This window comes from Agelaius tricolor, unplaced genomic scaffold, assembly GCF_023055355.1.
Source record: "Agelaius tricolor isolate 1412-34295 unplaced genomic scaffold, bAgeTri1.0.p SCAF_1, whole genome shotgun sequence".
In the NCBI taxonomy this organism is placed as follows: domain Eukaryota; kingdom Metazoa; phylum Chordata; class Aves; order Passeriformes; family Icteridae; genus Agelaius; species Agelaius tricolor.
Window position 1 is genome coordinate 85,853,990 of NW_027269261.1, and position 14,684 is coordinate 85,868,673.

At 37.9% G+C, this 14,684-nt stretch overlaps 1 protein-coding gene across 27 annotated transcripts in view; it reads left to right on the top strand.

The window, feature by feature from the left end:
- The window catches only part of DLGAP2 (DLG associated protein 2), a 456,578-nt gene that overhangs the window by 343,779 nt on the left and 98,115 nt on the right, over positions 1 to 14,684 (top strand). For 14 of the 27 annotated variants that reach the window (XM_071441861.1, XM_071441889.1, XM_071442036.1 and 11 more), the window contains one exon: positions 12,938 to 13,003. The exons of 9 other annotated variants lie outside the window; for them this stretch is intronic. In XM_071441861.1, the coding sequence (XP_071297962.1) occupies positions 12,938 to 13,003 (66 nt within the window). The remainder of the gene's footprint in view (positions 1 to 12,937; positions 13,004 to 14,684) is intronic. 4 more of the 27 variants (XM_071441871.1, XM_071441897.1, XM_071441806.1 and 1 more) reach the window with 1 other exon arrangement.

Consider the following 14,684-nt stretch of genomic DNA (forward strand, 5'->3'; position numbering starts at 1 on the left):
CATATTGTGATTATTGCCATGGGCTGACAGGAAGAAAGCAAGCTTCATCGCAAACAGACCCAGCAGAAAATGAAACTTTTATGTTTGCTTTTTCCTTCCTTTTTTTTTTTTTTTTTATGAGTGTCTGAAGAGGTGTATGACCACTAGTGGAGTGGCAATATGAGAAACTCAAACACTCAAACATGTTTTTCTGCTTTTTCTATTCTACTTGACATCACTTGGTTTTTGGCATGGTGACTCATTCTCCCTCTGTCTTAACAAACATTTAACCATTTAAATTATTTTAAATAAGTCCAATAAAAAACCCCTAGAAAATATCGTCAGAAACACCAAGACACTTTGTGTCCTTGTTCAAAGTGAGGGACTTGTTTTCTAACAAATCTGACCCAGATAAAGTAACAGCTGACAGCTGCTTCTATGCTGAATCAATGTCAAAATTAGCAAGTTCTTCCAAGATTTCCTTCTCTCGTTGACTGGAAGAGGAAATCTTCATCGAAATTGATACATTCTTGCAAAGAAATTTAGGCCTCAATGAGGTAATATTTTCTAAGAATGGGAAAAAGTGAAAAAAGAAAGAAAAACAAAAACAAAACCCCCAACAACACTCTCACCCAAAAATGTACTTATCCATCAAGGAGTAAGTCAAGAAAACTTCCTCAGGAAATCCTAATGGAAGGGATGCATAAATAAATTAGGCATGCTCAGAGGTTATGTTTAAATTAGGAGACTGCACAGAGCACAGCCATCAGTGCTGCCATAGGTGATTGTCTGCACAGATGTGATGGGAGATGATTCTACATATAAGAACTGAGGGTGCAACAGTGAAATTTAACCCATTAGATGCTTTCAGTGCTGGAATTGATGGCTAGAAAGTAATTGATATATGTTTCTTGTCAGTATGGCATCTTTTTGCTTATTTATTTTTAATTGCCACTTTCATACACTCATATTCTTTCTGCCACCTGTAAATACATGGTGTGCTTTCAGTGCCTTTGCCATATTCCTTTGGACTGACTCCAAATAAAGTTAACCAATGGAAGGTCTTGTATGAAGAGACTGCATAATTTGACTCAAATTATCTTTTTGCTCAGAGGCCGAAGAATGAATACAAAAAGTAATATTACTTTCAAAATAAAGTCATTAGTAATCATTAAAGCAGCAGCCAAAAGCAGACAGTATTACAGCTGCATTAAAAAAATGGAAGTGGAAGTCAAACATTACTACTAATCACTGCCATTGTCCTGAAAGAGCAGAAATTAAGCACTGATTTAAACTCATTTTAAATCTCATTACTGAGAGACCAAATTACTAAAATTGTGGAGGCCTTACTCATGGATTCCCATAGAACAAAACCATCTTTGCATTCTTTAAATTTGCAAGTGTCCCTAAGAGCTACCAGAATGACAGCATAGGAGCTACATCCAGTTGCATGGGTGAATAATGGGTACATGGAAGCCAGATTCCTCGTACTGATCATAAACAGTTTCAGTTTCAGGAAGGTTGTACTTTGCAAAGAAAAGGGTTTTGCCTACTACCTCACCACAGAGAGCTTTCTCACTAATGCATTTGTTTCTTGCTGATGTGACTTGACTCTGATGGGCTAAGAAACTGGCAGGTTATTTTATTCCTCTTGCCCTTTAATTCTGAAACAACAGAGGTGAAAGTTTTGTCATGATGGCATGCCTCTCTTGTGGGAATTCACAGAATTCACTAATTTGTTTTCAGCCAAGGAGTTTGTCACTACCAGCCTGGGCTTGATTTGAGCATTTGCATCAGAAACTAAAGTCTCAATATTTCATTTTAGGCTTCTGGTCTTTCTGGTGCCCCTATTTATGGCCTTGAATAAACAAAGATATGGAGAAGCAAAATGAGCCTAACAGTAATCATTTGGTTTCCATTTGTAATGTGAGCTTGAGGACCCTGATATAAGCCTTTCTCCTCCTTCCCTTGAAAATGCAGCCATGGCTGAAATACTGCATGACTATATGTAACATCCCTGCAAATGTTCATGGGTGCCCCAAACAGCTGTTGGAGTAAGATTGTGTTAAAAATGGATTGCAATTAGATGATACTGTGTTCAAGGTACTGAAACTGCCCAAATATAACTGTAAAGGGAATGATTTGCTAGTTTCCAATATATTTGTGTCTGTGATGGACAGATCAAAGTGAGGGCCCTGCCACACTAGAGTGTTGCAGTAGTTTATTAAGTCCCCATATGTCTGCTGACCCTTGGTAACTGAACTTCTTTACACTGTACAGATATGATCTAATTCCAGGTACTTTTACCTTACAGGCTATGGTTTCACTGATTTCACTTACCTTACAGGCAGATGGATGGGTACTTCAGCAGAGCTGATATTCTTAAATACATTAAACCAACCAAATCTGATCAAGTATCTAAGCTGATATTAAACCTTTTGTTGTTGTTATTAAATTTTTCAGTTGTGTGAGTTCTTCCAAAGAGCAAGTTGGATGTATTCCTGACCATGTATCATTGCCAGGGCAGGAAGAGGCCAGGTGAACATCTGTGCAAAGCACCTTTAGTGCCTTGCAGATACGGGGGTAGAAAGAGTCCATGTACATAATGTCAGTGACCTTGGCTCTGCGTGGGTATTTGCCCACACACACAGACCTCAAAGACAAATCCTTGTAGTGAACAAGGTCTGGAAACTATTTTACTTTGTGGTTCAAGCAGGATTAGCAGCACTTAAGCGTGAAAGAAATGTAGGTTGTACCTCTGCCAGCATAGCAGCTACAAACAGCACCGCAGCAGGTGAGGTGACCTGAACAAATAGCACCTCTACTGAGAGCAAATATTTGTGTTCAGTTTCTCAGTTCCTTTTTAAGTAATCATGACAGTCTGGCTTGATGTCACTTTGCTTTAGGCCCTCATTTGAGGACTGGAGGTGATGAGCCTGGCAGCCTAGCACTTTCCTTAGTCCCTGGAGAAATGGGCTAGACAGAGATCAGCCTAGAGCTGCCCACTCCTCCTCACCAAGGGGAGGAAGACAAAGGTGCCTAGGCTCCCCAGCTGCTTCCATGAAAAGCCTGTCCTTGGGAAATTAAATGAAAAATTTATCTCTTTTGATGAGATCAGTACAGTGAACTTTAAGACTAGGAATTGGCCAAGCACCTGTATACCTTTTGCAACATCCTAACTATTGATTCTGCCCATCCTGCAATGGACAGCTGGTCATTTTGCTCTCCATTTTCACTGGCCATGCAGAGAATTGATTCTCCTTCAACTTCATTTCTGTTTGTGTCATAGGGAAAATCCAAATAACCCAGCAGCTGCACAGGTTGTAATTGAATGTCACAACCAACAAACAGAAAGGTTCACCTCAGGCACATTGTAATTGGTTTTAAAATGTAATGAGTCAGTGTGTCTGTGTATCCTAAACAACCACAGAAATATCTGCTATATATTACACCATTTCTAGAGCAACTAGAGAGGACCCAAGGAGGGTTACATTCACTGTGCAAAGTGTTAAACAAATGCATTAGTGAGAAAGCTCTCTGTGGTGAGGTAGTAGGCAAAACCCTTTTCTTTGTAAAGCACAACCTTCCTGAAACTGAAACTGTTTATGAGTCAGTTCCGAACAAATTCATTCTTAAAATGAAAATGCAGGGGGAAAAAAGAGATTTTCAATTGTTGAAGCACCCAATTTTGACATTTTTAGAAGTTTCATTTTTCTGCCTTGAAGGTGTGCTACCTGACATCTCTTTTTACTTGTGAAGAAGGATAAAACTGTACAAAATTATTTTGAAAATATAGACCTTTCTTTCATTTTAGATTATCACTTAACAATTCTATTAATTTTAAGTTATTTCTAAGCTGTGATTTTATAATTTGTAGCAGAAAATTGCTATGGGAACGAGGAAAATTTCTCTGGTTTTTCTAAATATTTGCAGTGCTCCATTAAAGACCTGGTGGTGTAAATAACTCAGTACAGCACATAGTTGGGATTATACATGCATCATGCACAAAATCTTCAGGTGACTTTCAACCTGTCCCATATTATTTGGACCTCAGGAGTATTAGGACTGTGGATGGAAGAAGAAGACAATTAAAAAAAAAAAAGAAAGAAAGACTAATGGGAGAGAATTAAAAGGAAAAAAAGAAGAAAAAATAAAGCGAGGGATACAGGACAAGGGAAACATGAGGGAGGTGAAAGGAGAGAGCAAGCCTCACATTGCAATTGCATAGGGATGGTGGGGAAGGAACTAATAACTAGTTGCTGGAAAATGCATTAAATCTGAGCCACTGAGCATAACTTCAGCAGCATCCACAGGATGATGAAAACACAGGGCAGAGAAATGAGGCATCCTGATTCATCAGTCTTTGCCTGCTACAGCTGCACCAGACCCATGATTCTTTCTAGGAAGAAAACTTGTCCTGGTTATTGCTATTTTTGAGAGAGAAAAAGGGCTCATTTATAGGTACTGCATTTCATATCTGCTTAAATTGCCAAAAGGAAGCTGCATATTATATAATATGTAACCATATTTGCTAAATAAAAAACCCCACTAGCTGTCAATCTTACTATCCCAGCATTTAAGTGTTCACAGAAATCCTCACCAAAATTCTCTTGTGTAGGAATGAATATATTTGAGCCCTCCCTCTGCTCTCTTTCAACCTTGCACATAGAGAAAAACACATGCACATCCTGTCTCCAGTTATAGAGAGCTTCATCATCTAATGTCAAAAGCCTCATTGAGGGATTTCACAGCTGCAGATACTAATAGCTAATTTCAGTTTCCAGTAGAACTGCTGACTTTGCCCTCTCATCCCATTGGGGTCAAAGGTTTTCAATACTAAATGTCTCCTACCATGGTAGATCAGTGGACCAAATACAGTTGTTCTTTAATGTTAAAATATCTTATTTATTGAACATTTGAAAGACAGGGACATTGCTCAGACCTTTTGCCCCACCATAAGATGAATCTGTAAAATCAGAATGCCGTGACCTACTAGTAATAGTTGCTGTATATCTGATGGTGGTTTTTACCAAAGAGTAAAGCAAAATATAGTGTGAGAATATCTAATTTTAACCTGACAATGGAAAGGTTACAAAACCCATATTCTGTCAAACGTAATTTACTATTAGAGATTTCAGACATTTTTAAGGAAAGTCTTAAAGAAATGCCTTTTCTAAAAGTGATTTTGAAATATATTGAAAAGGCTAATTTCATCTACAATTTATTTTTTTCTAAATGACTTTTCATTTCCGTGCATATGCAGAAAAAAAAAAAAAGATTGCTAAATAACTACACTCATCCAGTAAGACAAATATCCTGTTTCCTCTTCACAAACCAGTGCAATTCAGGGACAATTTTTATGTATTTTTAGGAGAGGTGTAAATTAAGTTTTCTGATTTGTATATTCCTCTCTCACTACTGGACTGTCCTACACTTTGCTCTGGCATTCTTCCTCACTTTCGACTCTCTTAAGAATGTTTTAATATAATTTTTGCAGTGATTTTAATAGACTTGGTGACCATTTTACTTCTCTGACAGGATAGTTAAGCCTTCACAGCTGTGCAAAATCCTTCTGTGTTCCTGACATGCATTTTCTACTTTTCCTCTCTGCCAAGGTCCAAGATAGACTTCTTGGACCTCCTTAATTGTCCACTGGGAGGTAGCTGGGAGTCCTTCCAAGAGCTGGCACAGTGGGTGGAAGATGAAAGTGTACCAAAGGCAATTGTTGCAGTTTACCTGAGTAAAGAAACATAATGGATTCTGAAGAGTTATAGGGACAACTAAAGATTTTTCTAGGGTATCCAGAAAATCTGGGTTCACAGGATGTGGGTTATAACTTACAATAATGAGATACTATATTTTTTTAATATTCCCACTTTTTATTATAGAATATTTGGGATTCCTCTCACAGATCCTGAAAAACAATAACGGGTAAATGGCTTTTTCAGGGCTTGACATAGTCATTCAGCCATGAAAAATCCAGGAAGAAAGAACTTTTAGGAATTTCATAGACTGTTTGCAGCATATCACACAGAGCCAAGTTTGAACACAATGTCTTATCACTGAGTTACTCTTTTTTTGCTTGCAGTCACTTGTTAATTTTGATATAAAAAGATCGAGTTATTTAACTGAATTATTCATTTAAGTGTTAGAATGACTGAAAAGTCACTCTACTTTAAGACTTCGCAGCAACATCCAACACATTTTTGCATTTATTGCTTTAAGTGAGGAAGGGAAGAGGAACTTGCAGATCTCTAGGGTAAAAGGGGTAAGGCAGCTCAGAAAAGCTTCCAACGAGCAAAATGACCCTGAATGGCTCAGGAGAGGCTGCTGTAGGGAACCAAAGCCTTTCAGGGTGATCACCACAATATTGCTAGGGCAACCTGTGTTTTGTGGATGATTTTCAGCTGCCAAAAGCTGGGAAGTAGGAGTGCAAGAGCAAGATGATCCCTGACAACTTCTGTGGTCCCCTGCAGTATATTTCATTTTATCCTTTTTCCATGAGAGGATCTGGGGGACAGAGCCAGTTTCCTCTCCCTGATTTATTAGGCTGTGTGCCTCCAAAAACTGATGCCTGATTTCATAGTCCTGCTGTCTGGAACCATACTATATAAAAGTGGAAGGGCTGGATGAGAGCAAGAGAACAAGAAAGAGAACAGAAATTCCTCAGTCCTGATTTTCAGGGGATGTGAATGGTGGTTTGGTTTTGCTCAGTAAACTGAACTAAGTAAAAGGCTGGAATTCTTCAATATTTATTAGTGTAATATATAAGAGAAGTATGTTTTTGTTTGAAAAGCCAAACAAATTGTCTCTCTTGGGCACAGCTTAATATGACTAATTAATTCTCTGAGTTATGAAAAGGGCAGATGAAAATATTAAAAAATAAAATAGAAGAAGAAAAAGCAGAGAACCACACCACAGTAAAAAAAAAAAAACATACTGTAAAGCCATTTGAATTTCTGGCTGCTGCATCTGAAAATGGTATTGCAGAGAAACAAAAATGTACAGAGGAGAATGAAAAGGATAGTGAAAGTTTTAGAAGAGCTTTGCCATAATAAAATACTAAACAGATTGATTCTTTGGTTTGGAGAAGGGAGGACTAAGGGAGGGATATGCTCGACACAATTATAAATTATATAGACATAGTGAGTAGGGCTCAATGATCCACTATTTTTCACAACCAAAGATCTAGAGGCACCTAATTTAATTATCAGGCATCCTGATAAACAAACAAAAAGGAAATTCTTTTTCAAATAAAGCATAATTAGATTGTGAGGTGCATTGGCACAGGATGCAGTAGAGGCTATCAGTATAAATGGGCCCAGAGAAGATTAGATAAACCCATAGAGGATAGACCCATTGGTGGCTATTAAAAATGATGGTCTAGATTAAACTTCTGCCTCAGGAAGTCCTTTAAGTGCTGGTTGCAGGAAGTTGGAAAGGTATTTTATGCAATCTATGTATTTGCCCTGTTTCTAGCAATATCCTTTTGGGCCAGTTCTTGAGCCAGCATACTTCAATTAAAAGATCTTTGCTGAATTCATCAGGAACATTTCTTTGTGTGTGTGTGTGTGTGTGTGTGTGTGAAAAATAACAAGAAAAAAGGAGGCTGTGATGAGAAAAGCAAAAGCAACTTAATTAAACAATGACTTCCTCTTACTGTTTAATACTTTTCACGCAGCCCTCTTGCAAAGGAAAACCTCAGTAACCCTAAATCTGCTACTATCAGCTTTAATTTTCATTTCAATCAGAGTTTTCCCAGCCCTGCTGTCCTTCTGTGTATTTGTTGCTTATCAGCATGCTATGAGAACAATGCATGAGAATATTGTATTTGACAATACTGCCACCTGGGCTGCATCTGTAGTAAACTAAACAGTGCCAGGACAATGCCCAACAAATAGGAATTTGATTACTTGTAATGCTGCTCAGACAGGTCCCTGTCTTAATTTTACACTTGGCCAACTAATTTTCTCTGTCCCAAATAATTCCCAGGCTTTACTAGGGAATTAGCATGGACAAAGGATCATTCCCCATCACAGTTTGGATGGATCCAACCTGTTCTTGAACATATGGCCAGAGCATGCCAGCTGGCCTCATGGCCAGAGGAGGAGCCTTCACCATGCCAAGTTTGCTTTATAGATGTGATAAAGATTGGATGTAACCTCTGGAGGATTGGGTGAGGAAAGGAGTAGGTTTTCTAGAAGTTTTTTTGGCCTCTTGGGGAAGGTCCAAATCAATCCAATTAGCTGTCAGGAGGGATGAGGAGTCCTTAACATCTCCCAGGCATGCAGACATTTGCCTCTTTCCCTGAGATTAGGACCAGTTCTCAGTTCCCTGTTCTCATGAGATACACTGAGCACTCTGGGGATGTCTTAGGCCAGGGTGAAAGGCCGCTTGCAAGAAATGCTTTGATTTCATAGCAGGACTTGAGGTACAGGAGATTTCTCTTCTAGATCTTAAAGTTTCCCTCATCTGGGAGAGGTGATTTTGTTTTCTCAGATTATGGAGTGATGTGGCGAGTGTCCCATATTCATCCTCTAATGACACATTCTGTCATTATGTGATTGAATGAAATTCCAGCTGCAGTTTAATTCAGGCACTTTGAGTTTTCTCTCATTTGTTGCCAGGCTTATAATAGCAGGGACTATGTAGAAACTAAAAAACAACAACTGCCATAGGCAGCTTGCAGGCTGAAAGGAAAGCACATAGTGAAAAAAAATTGATGTGAGGTCCAGAGCAGGCCAATAATAAATAAATCAAAATGCTATGAACTAAGTTCAGTATCAATCAGTTCTAGCTCAGTCTTCCTCTTATATTGTGATGGAGAAGGCAGTTAATTGATTAAGTCTTGCTGAGGTGAACCTTTTAAAGTATGTGAGCAACAGGTCCGCTGACACTGGGGCCTGTTTTATGGATGGATAGGTTATAAAAGAAGTACAATTAGGAGATGGAAACAGCTTGCCTGGTTATTAAGGGTAGAATGAATGCATGAAAAATGAGATCCAACAAAGAGGCAAGACTTTGCAGGTGAAGAAAGAGAATTTAAACTGATATATCAGGTTCAGAGAGTAGACAGAGGTTAAAGCTGAGATGACAAAATTTGAAGAGTGGGCAAAGTGATTATTCATCCCTGTCACAGCACACACCCTTGACCAGATTTGGCCCATGCCAAGCAGTGCTTCCCTAGAGAATGTCTCCTTAGCAGGGTATGGAGCAGCACAGCCAGGCCACACTCCTGACAGACATCCAGCCTGCACTGGGGACAAAAGCTGTGCCACACCAGCCTGACCTTGGGCACTGCTCTGTGTCATTTCCCACTGTGCATGCAGTAGCTTCAGGGTTGAATGAGCTGCCTGGATGTGTCAAGCTGGTTCCAACTCAGCAATATCTCCTGACGTTTCCAAGCTTAAGTCTGGAGAACTTCAGCTGTGACAAGTTCCTATCACAGTTTTGAGTGTCATCTGTGCAGTGTTGAACTGGAATGAATGACAGATACATCACATATTTAAAAAGGAAAATGAGATACTACATGTAAGTGATAGTTTTTGCTCTCCTACTTATGCAGATCACAGCATCATCTTACTATACATTGAGCTTTCAAAGAAGCAAATTTCTCTGCATTTTTAGAGCCTTTAATTTTTTGTCAATGTTTTTGAGCCCTGATGAGAGTGGAGACTTTTCCTGCTATGTTTTAGTTTCAAGTTCAGAGCAAGAGTCTTGTTTTCTGTTTAGACCTGTTTGTGATGCAGTAGTTTGTATACTGATGTGTCCCTTGTGTGTGAACTGTGCTCCATACATAGTTAAACCCTTATATTGTAAATCATCCGATTTTCATGATCTCTATGTGTGCAATTCATTGCCCATTGAAGCATTCCATGCTAAGAACACAACTTTCTTCTCTGTCCACTGGTGTAGAATGTTCCACCAGTAGGTAGCAAAGGGCAAGCTGAGGGCCTGTTTATCTATGAGATAGAGAAGGTGAATGACATGAGATGAATGAGCATTTCTGACACTTGCATTTCAGCATGAACCAGAATGCTGTGATAACCTGCCTGATTCCTTTACTGTGAGAAATAAAGTGCCCATGAATGCTGTGTGTTCATAAATGAGGGCCATGCTTTTAATTTTTATGGTCAATAATAAAAATGGCAATTTCTAGGAAAAATTTATACTGAAGAAACAAAGGCCATGTATGTCTGTTGCTGAATGAATGAGTTTGGAGTACAGTTTAATCTCATACAAAGATTATCTGTGTAATACTGCAAGAGCCACCCAGACTCTAGATTAATTTATGCTTCATAAGTGCAAGAATACAAAAAATTGAATCCTTTCAATGGCTGAAATGACAAAAGCCTTTTGAAAAGACAATGGAAATAATGAAATAGTGATGTGAATATGTATAGTGAAAAAATATAAATAAATAAGAAGTCCTCATAATTAAGAAGTAAACTAATCACTAAGACCTACTCATACCCCTCATACAGATTAATAAACCTAAGGGAATGACAAAGAAATTCTAAGTTCCTTTGAAATACCTGCAATTGACCCTATTTATAACAGAATGTAACTTTTCTGCAGGAAGGACATTTTATCTCTTTGTGCTCTGTGTAGGTTTTTCTGGACAACAGGCTCACTGACATTAACAAATGTAGTACAGCTACAAGAAAGAAATTCATTTTAATCCTAATTATAATGGGAAATTGAGACAGAAAAAGATTAAGTGGATTGTCCAAATTTGCACAGAAATGCTTACAGCAAAGTCAGAATCTGACTTACGGATCTCATTGCATGATCTTTCCCTTTAATTTTGGGAAATTTTTTTTTTTCTTTTTTTCTTTTTCCTCAAACACTTCACATCCACAAATGTTTAGTCTTAATTAGCCACTCCTAGCATCTTAGTCTAGTTTTGGGCAGATTTGTTTTATGATGCTGTTTTCTTGCAAGGGAAAATAATGTTATGCATTCATTCTGTATGTGTTTCTGAATGATATGATAGACCTTTGGAATCAATTAATATATTTTTCAAAAATATTAAACTATCTTCTTTATTATGAAGTTAGCAGTAAGATCTCCTACTTACTTACAAGAATGTAAAGGATCCTTCAGAATATTTTTGTTACAACTTTCATTACTTATAACTGCTTTCTGTGCAGCCACATTAGAGGATAAGCATATGAGTTATACAATATAGGCAGATCATGTGAGCAAAGTCTCCATGGAAACTGCCTAATTTGTGCTTTTATTTAATTAGAGTTGTCCATTACCTCTCCAAATGAAGTTTAATTTAAATTCATATGCCAGTCATTTTTTAAATTGTGTATGACTTTTCATACATCACTTACTGAGATCTCTTGTAGGCTGTATTTTAGCAGACTGAGTTTATTTAACAATTGAGTTTATAAACAGGATGTTTATTTGACAGCTCAGCTTATCCAACATTCTTAACATCCTTGGAACTAATTTTCTATGCAGTATCTGTGCTATACAACTCATTGTTATCAATTAGACATTCTTAACCTCAGAAATTGTCAAAACCTCAGAACAATTGCTTGAGAGATCCACATGAGTATATTCACTCATTTTGCTTGCTGTGAGATAATTGGGAAAAAATTTGAGTACAAAAAAAAGTGTAATTAAAAAAAAATATGCAAAATGCATGTGTTTGTTAAATGGAGCATTGAAGCAGGCAAAACTGTGTGTCTACTGTAAGCCACACCAGAAAACCAGCTGGTCTCATTGAGGTAATCTGAAGAAAAGTCTGAGCTGGTTTGACCTTACAGAACTGTCTGCCTGAGGGTATGATAACATGAACTGATGTGAGTTATTGGGAAGTTATCAGTTCTTGGCTGTGCACCACAAGAACATGGTCTGCAATGCCTGATTTTATCTTTCTTTCAAGAGCTGCTGGTTGAATGTATAGTGAGAGGATATTAAGTACTCCATTATTTCCCAGTTCTTCTGGGGTGTCTTGTAACAAACACAGATGATAAGAGGACAGTGGAAGGCTGTGTATACTCAGTAATTCCCACCCACCTGAGACACCAGCAAATATGGAGGATAGGGAAAAACATAAAAAGAATTAAAAATGTAGTATTGGGTAAATACATGAAACATATTACTGACATATTTTGTATCATAATGTACGAGTTCTGAAGCAAATCTTGCATCTCATGGAATCATTATTGACCCAGTTTTCCATTTGCAGCTCCATTACAGAAATATCTAGACTAGGTGCCTGGTCCAAAATTGGTTTACGTGCCAGCATGACAAGAGGGCGATGCAGAGGCAATAAACTGCAGCTCTGAAAGGGACATAAGCCAGGGTAGCTCAGAGCTGCACTCTGGTGCCACTTAGGTGGTTTTTGCATTCATACAGCATATACATATCATCCAAGTTTAAATATTCTTTTATAATTACAAAAGTTATCTCTGGGAAAAAAGTAAATGTAAGTGATAGGAAAAAAGTCATCACAACATTATCATGGTTCACAATGGCAGAATTGAAAGTTTGTGTATAAAAGGTAATAAAAGATGCCTAAGAATCATGTGTGGTAAGTGCTAGAGGTGCAACTAGAGGACCAACAATAAGGATTCTTCTGGAATAATTTCATGAAGGCTAAAAGTCAATACAATTTAACATAACTAAGAAAAATTGGGAAGAGCAATGTAAAAAATGTTACCAAAAATGCATTTATTAATATTATGTGATATTAGTGACTTGAAAATGTCTAGAAAAATTAAAATAATAATAATTGATAATATTACTAATAGATGAAAACTTGAAAAACTGGCAAAGGGATAAATACTGCAGATAATAGCAACACAGCAGTTTAACATTAACAGAGGTCCTGAACGGTAATAGGTGTCACTGAGTGGATTTAAAAACTAGTGGAGAGTTATGTCTGGATGTAGCCAAATATCAGAGTTATTAAATAGCTACTTTGTTTCTGTCTTTTCAGAAGAAGAGGGTGGCGATCTGCTCAAGTCGAGCTTCAGTTTTCCAGGGACGCCAGAGGAGGAGCTAGGTACAGAATCCATCTCCCAGACACCGGGTACCGCCTGCGCACCCGGCTGGGCGCAGCCGCGGGCTGGGCACAGGGGCTGCTCTGGGCTGCAGCCTCACCCTGCCACAGAGCCACCACTGTCAGTGACAGTGGCCAAAAACTCTCACTCAAATCCTTCCGGGCATTTCTCACCTGCTGTATAAGGTTAGAGAATGCAAAGGAAAATCGTCAGATTTGAGTAACACTCAGGCAACTGAGAATCCAAAAGAAGGTATTCAAGGAAATTGCCAACCTTCCTTCTTTTGTCTTTTTGTCTTAATCTTTAGAGACCATACTAAATGCAGATGAAGTTTTCAATGTTACCTTTTCAATTTGAAAAAATAACAGAAGCAAGAAGAAATCAGAAACTCTTAAAGCCAATGAGTGAAGTCTTGATACTTCTGTCTAACAAAGCTAGTACTAAAATGTCCCACTGGCTTTGGTTTTATACATTTAGATTGTGAAAAATTGAGTTTCTGTTCCTGGAATTTCATACCCAGATTGTCACTGGTTTATGTGAAATCTGTCAAAATTTTGACTTATATGCAATTACTTCATGTGGTTATTTTTAGAAAAGCAATATGGGAAGTGGTTTTTATATGTTTGCTACTTAAAGCTGCCTTTATTCAACATGAGCTTACTTACATTTCAGAAGTCAGCATAAAGTAATTTTTCTTTTTGTGCATATGCTCATGTTAATATATTGCAACAGTTTATTTTTTGTTATTAGAATATTGTTGTAGTTGACAAGAATATTATAAACTCTTGCCCTGACTGTATTATTACCCACTGCTAGGAAGATAAATTATAGTTTCTGTGTTAAGGAAAACTACCCAAGCAGTTAGAACAAGGAGCATGAATTCAGACAGATTGTGTCTTTATGTTTAGCCAATCTCTTAGAAGAGGATTCAAGTAGTGTTGCCACTCAGTTGCACTCAAATCAGTGAGTGTCATAAATGCTCAACATAAAAATTTCTGTACTGGACTTGTTTATTCACTTAACATTCCAAAACAAGTGAAAAAAAGCTACAGGATACACTGCAAAGATTAGACAGAAGAAAGTGTTATGGAAGAGACTGAAGAAGCCTCAGTCAGTTTCTGCCTTAATCAAAGTGGTGTAAAAGGGAAGATATCATTTAACATGAGACTTCCTAGGAATCTCACAAGTGGATCCTATGGAGAAGTCAGGAAATGAACAAGTCTCTCAGCCTTCTTGGACATCTGGAGTTTCTTCACCCTGCTGTCCCATTTCACAGCACACAAGAAGGAGTTCGGACGGCCTGGGTTAGAATCCATCTCATCTGAGAGTTGGAAAGTATTTCAGATGTAGATGTCTAAACTGTAGATCTCAGGAGTTCTTTTAGAGTCAATGGAGAGTGATAGAATTTTCTAGGACATAGCAGGTTTGGCCTACTTTAGAAACTTAATGAAGAGTGAGATAAGTAATGCTTTAGAAGAATGTCACAATTGTTCTCCTTCCCATTTGTTTGAGAAAATACTGCAGGATTTCTGGAGCCAGAGCAAATGATGTACAAGTCAATAATATTAAATGTCAGGTGTCTATAGGAGCAAGGACCATCATACAAAATAGATAGTCAAAGATTAACACAAAGATATATTCTAACTGACCAGTCATCCAGAATTCTGACTAGGAAGAAGATGG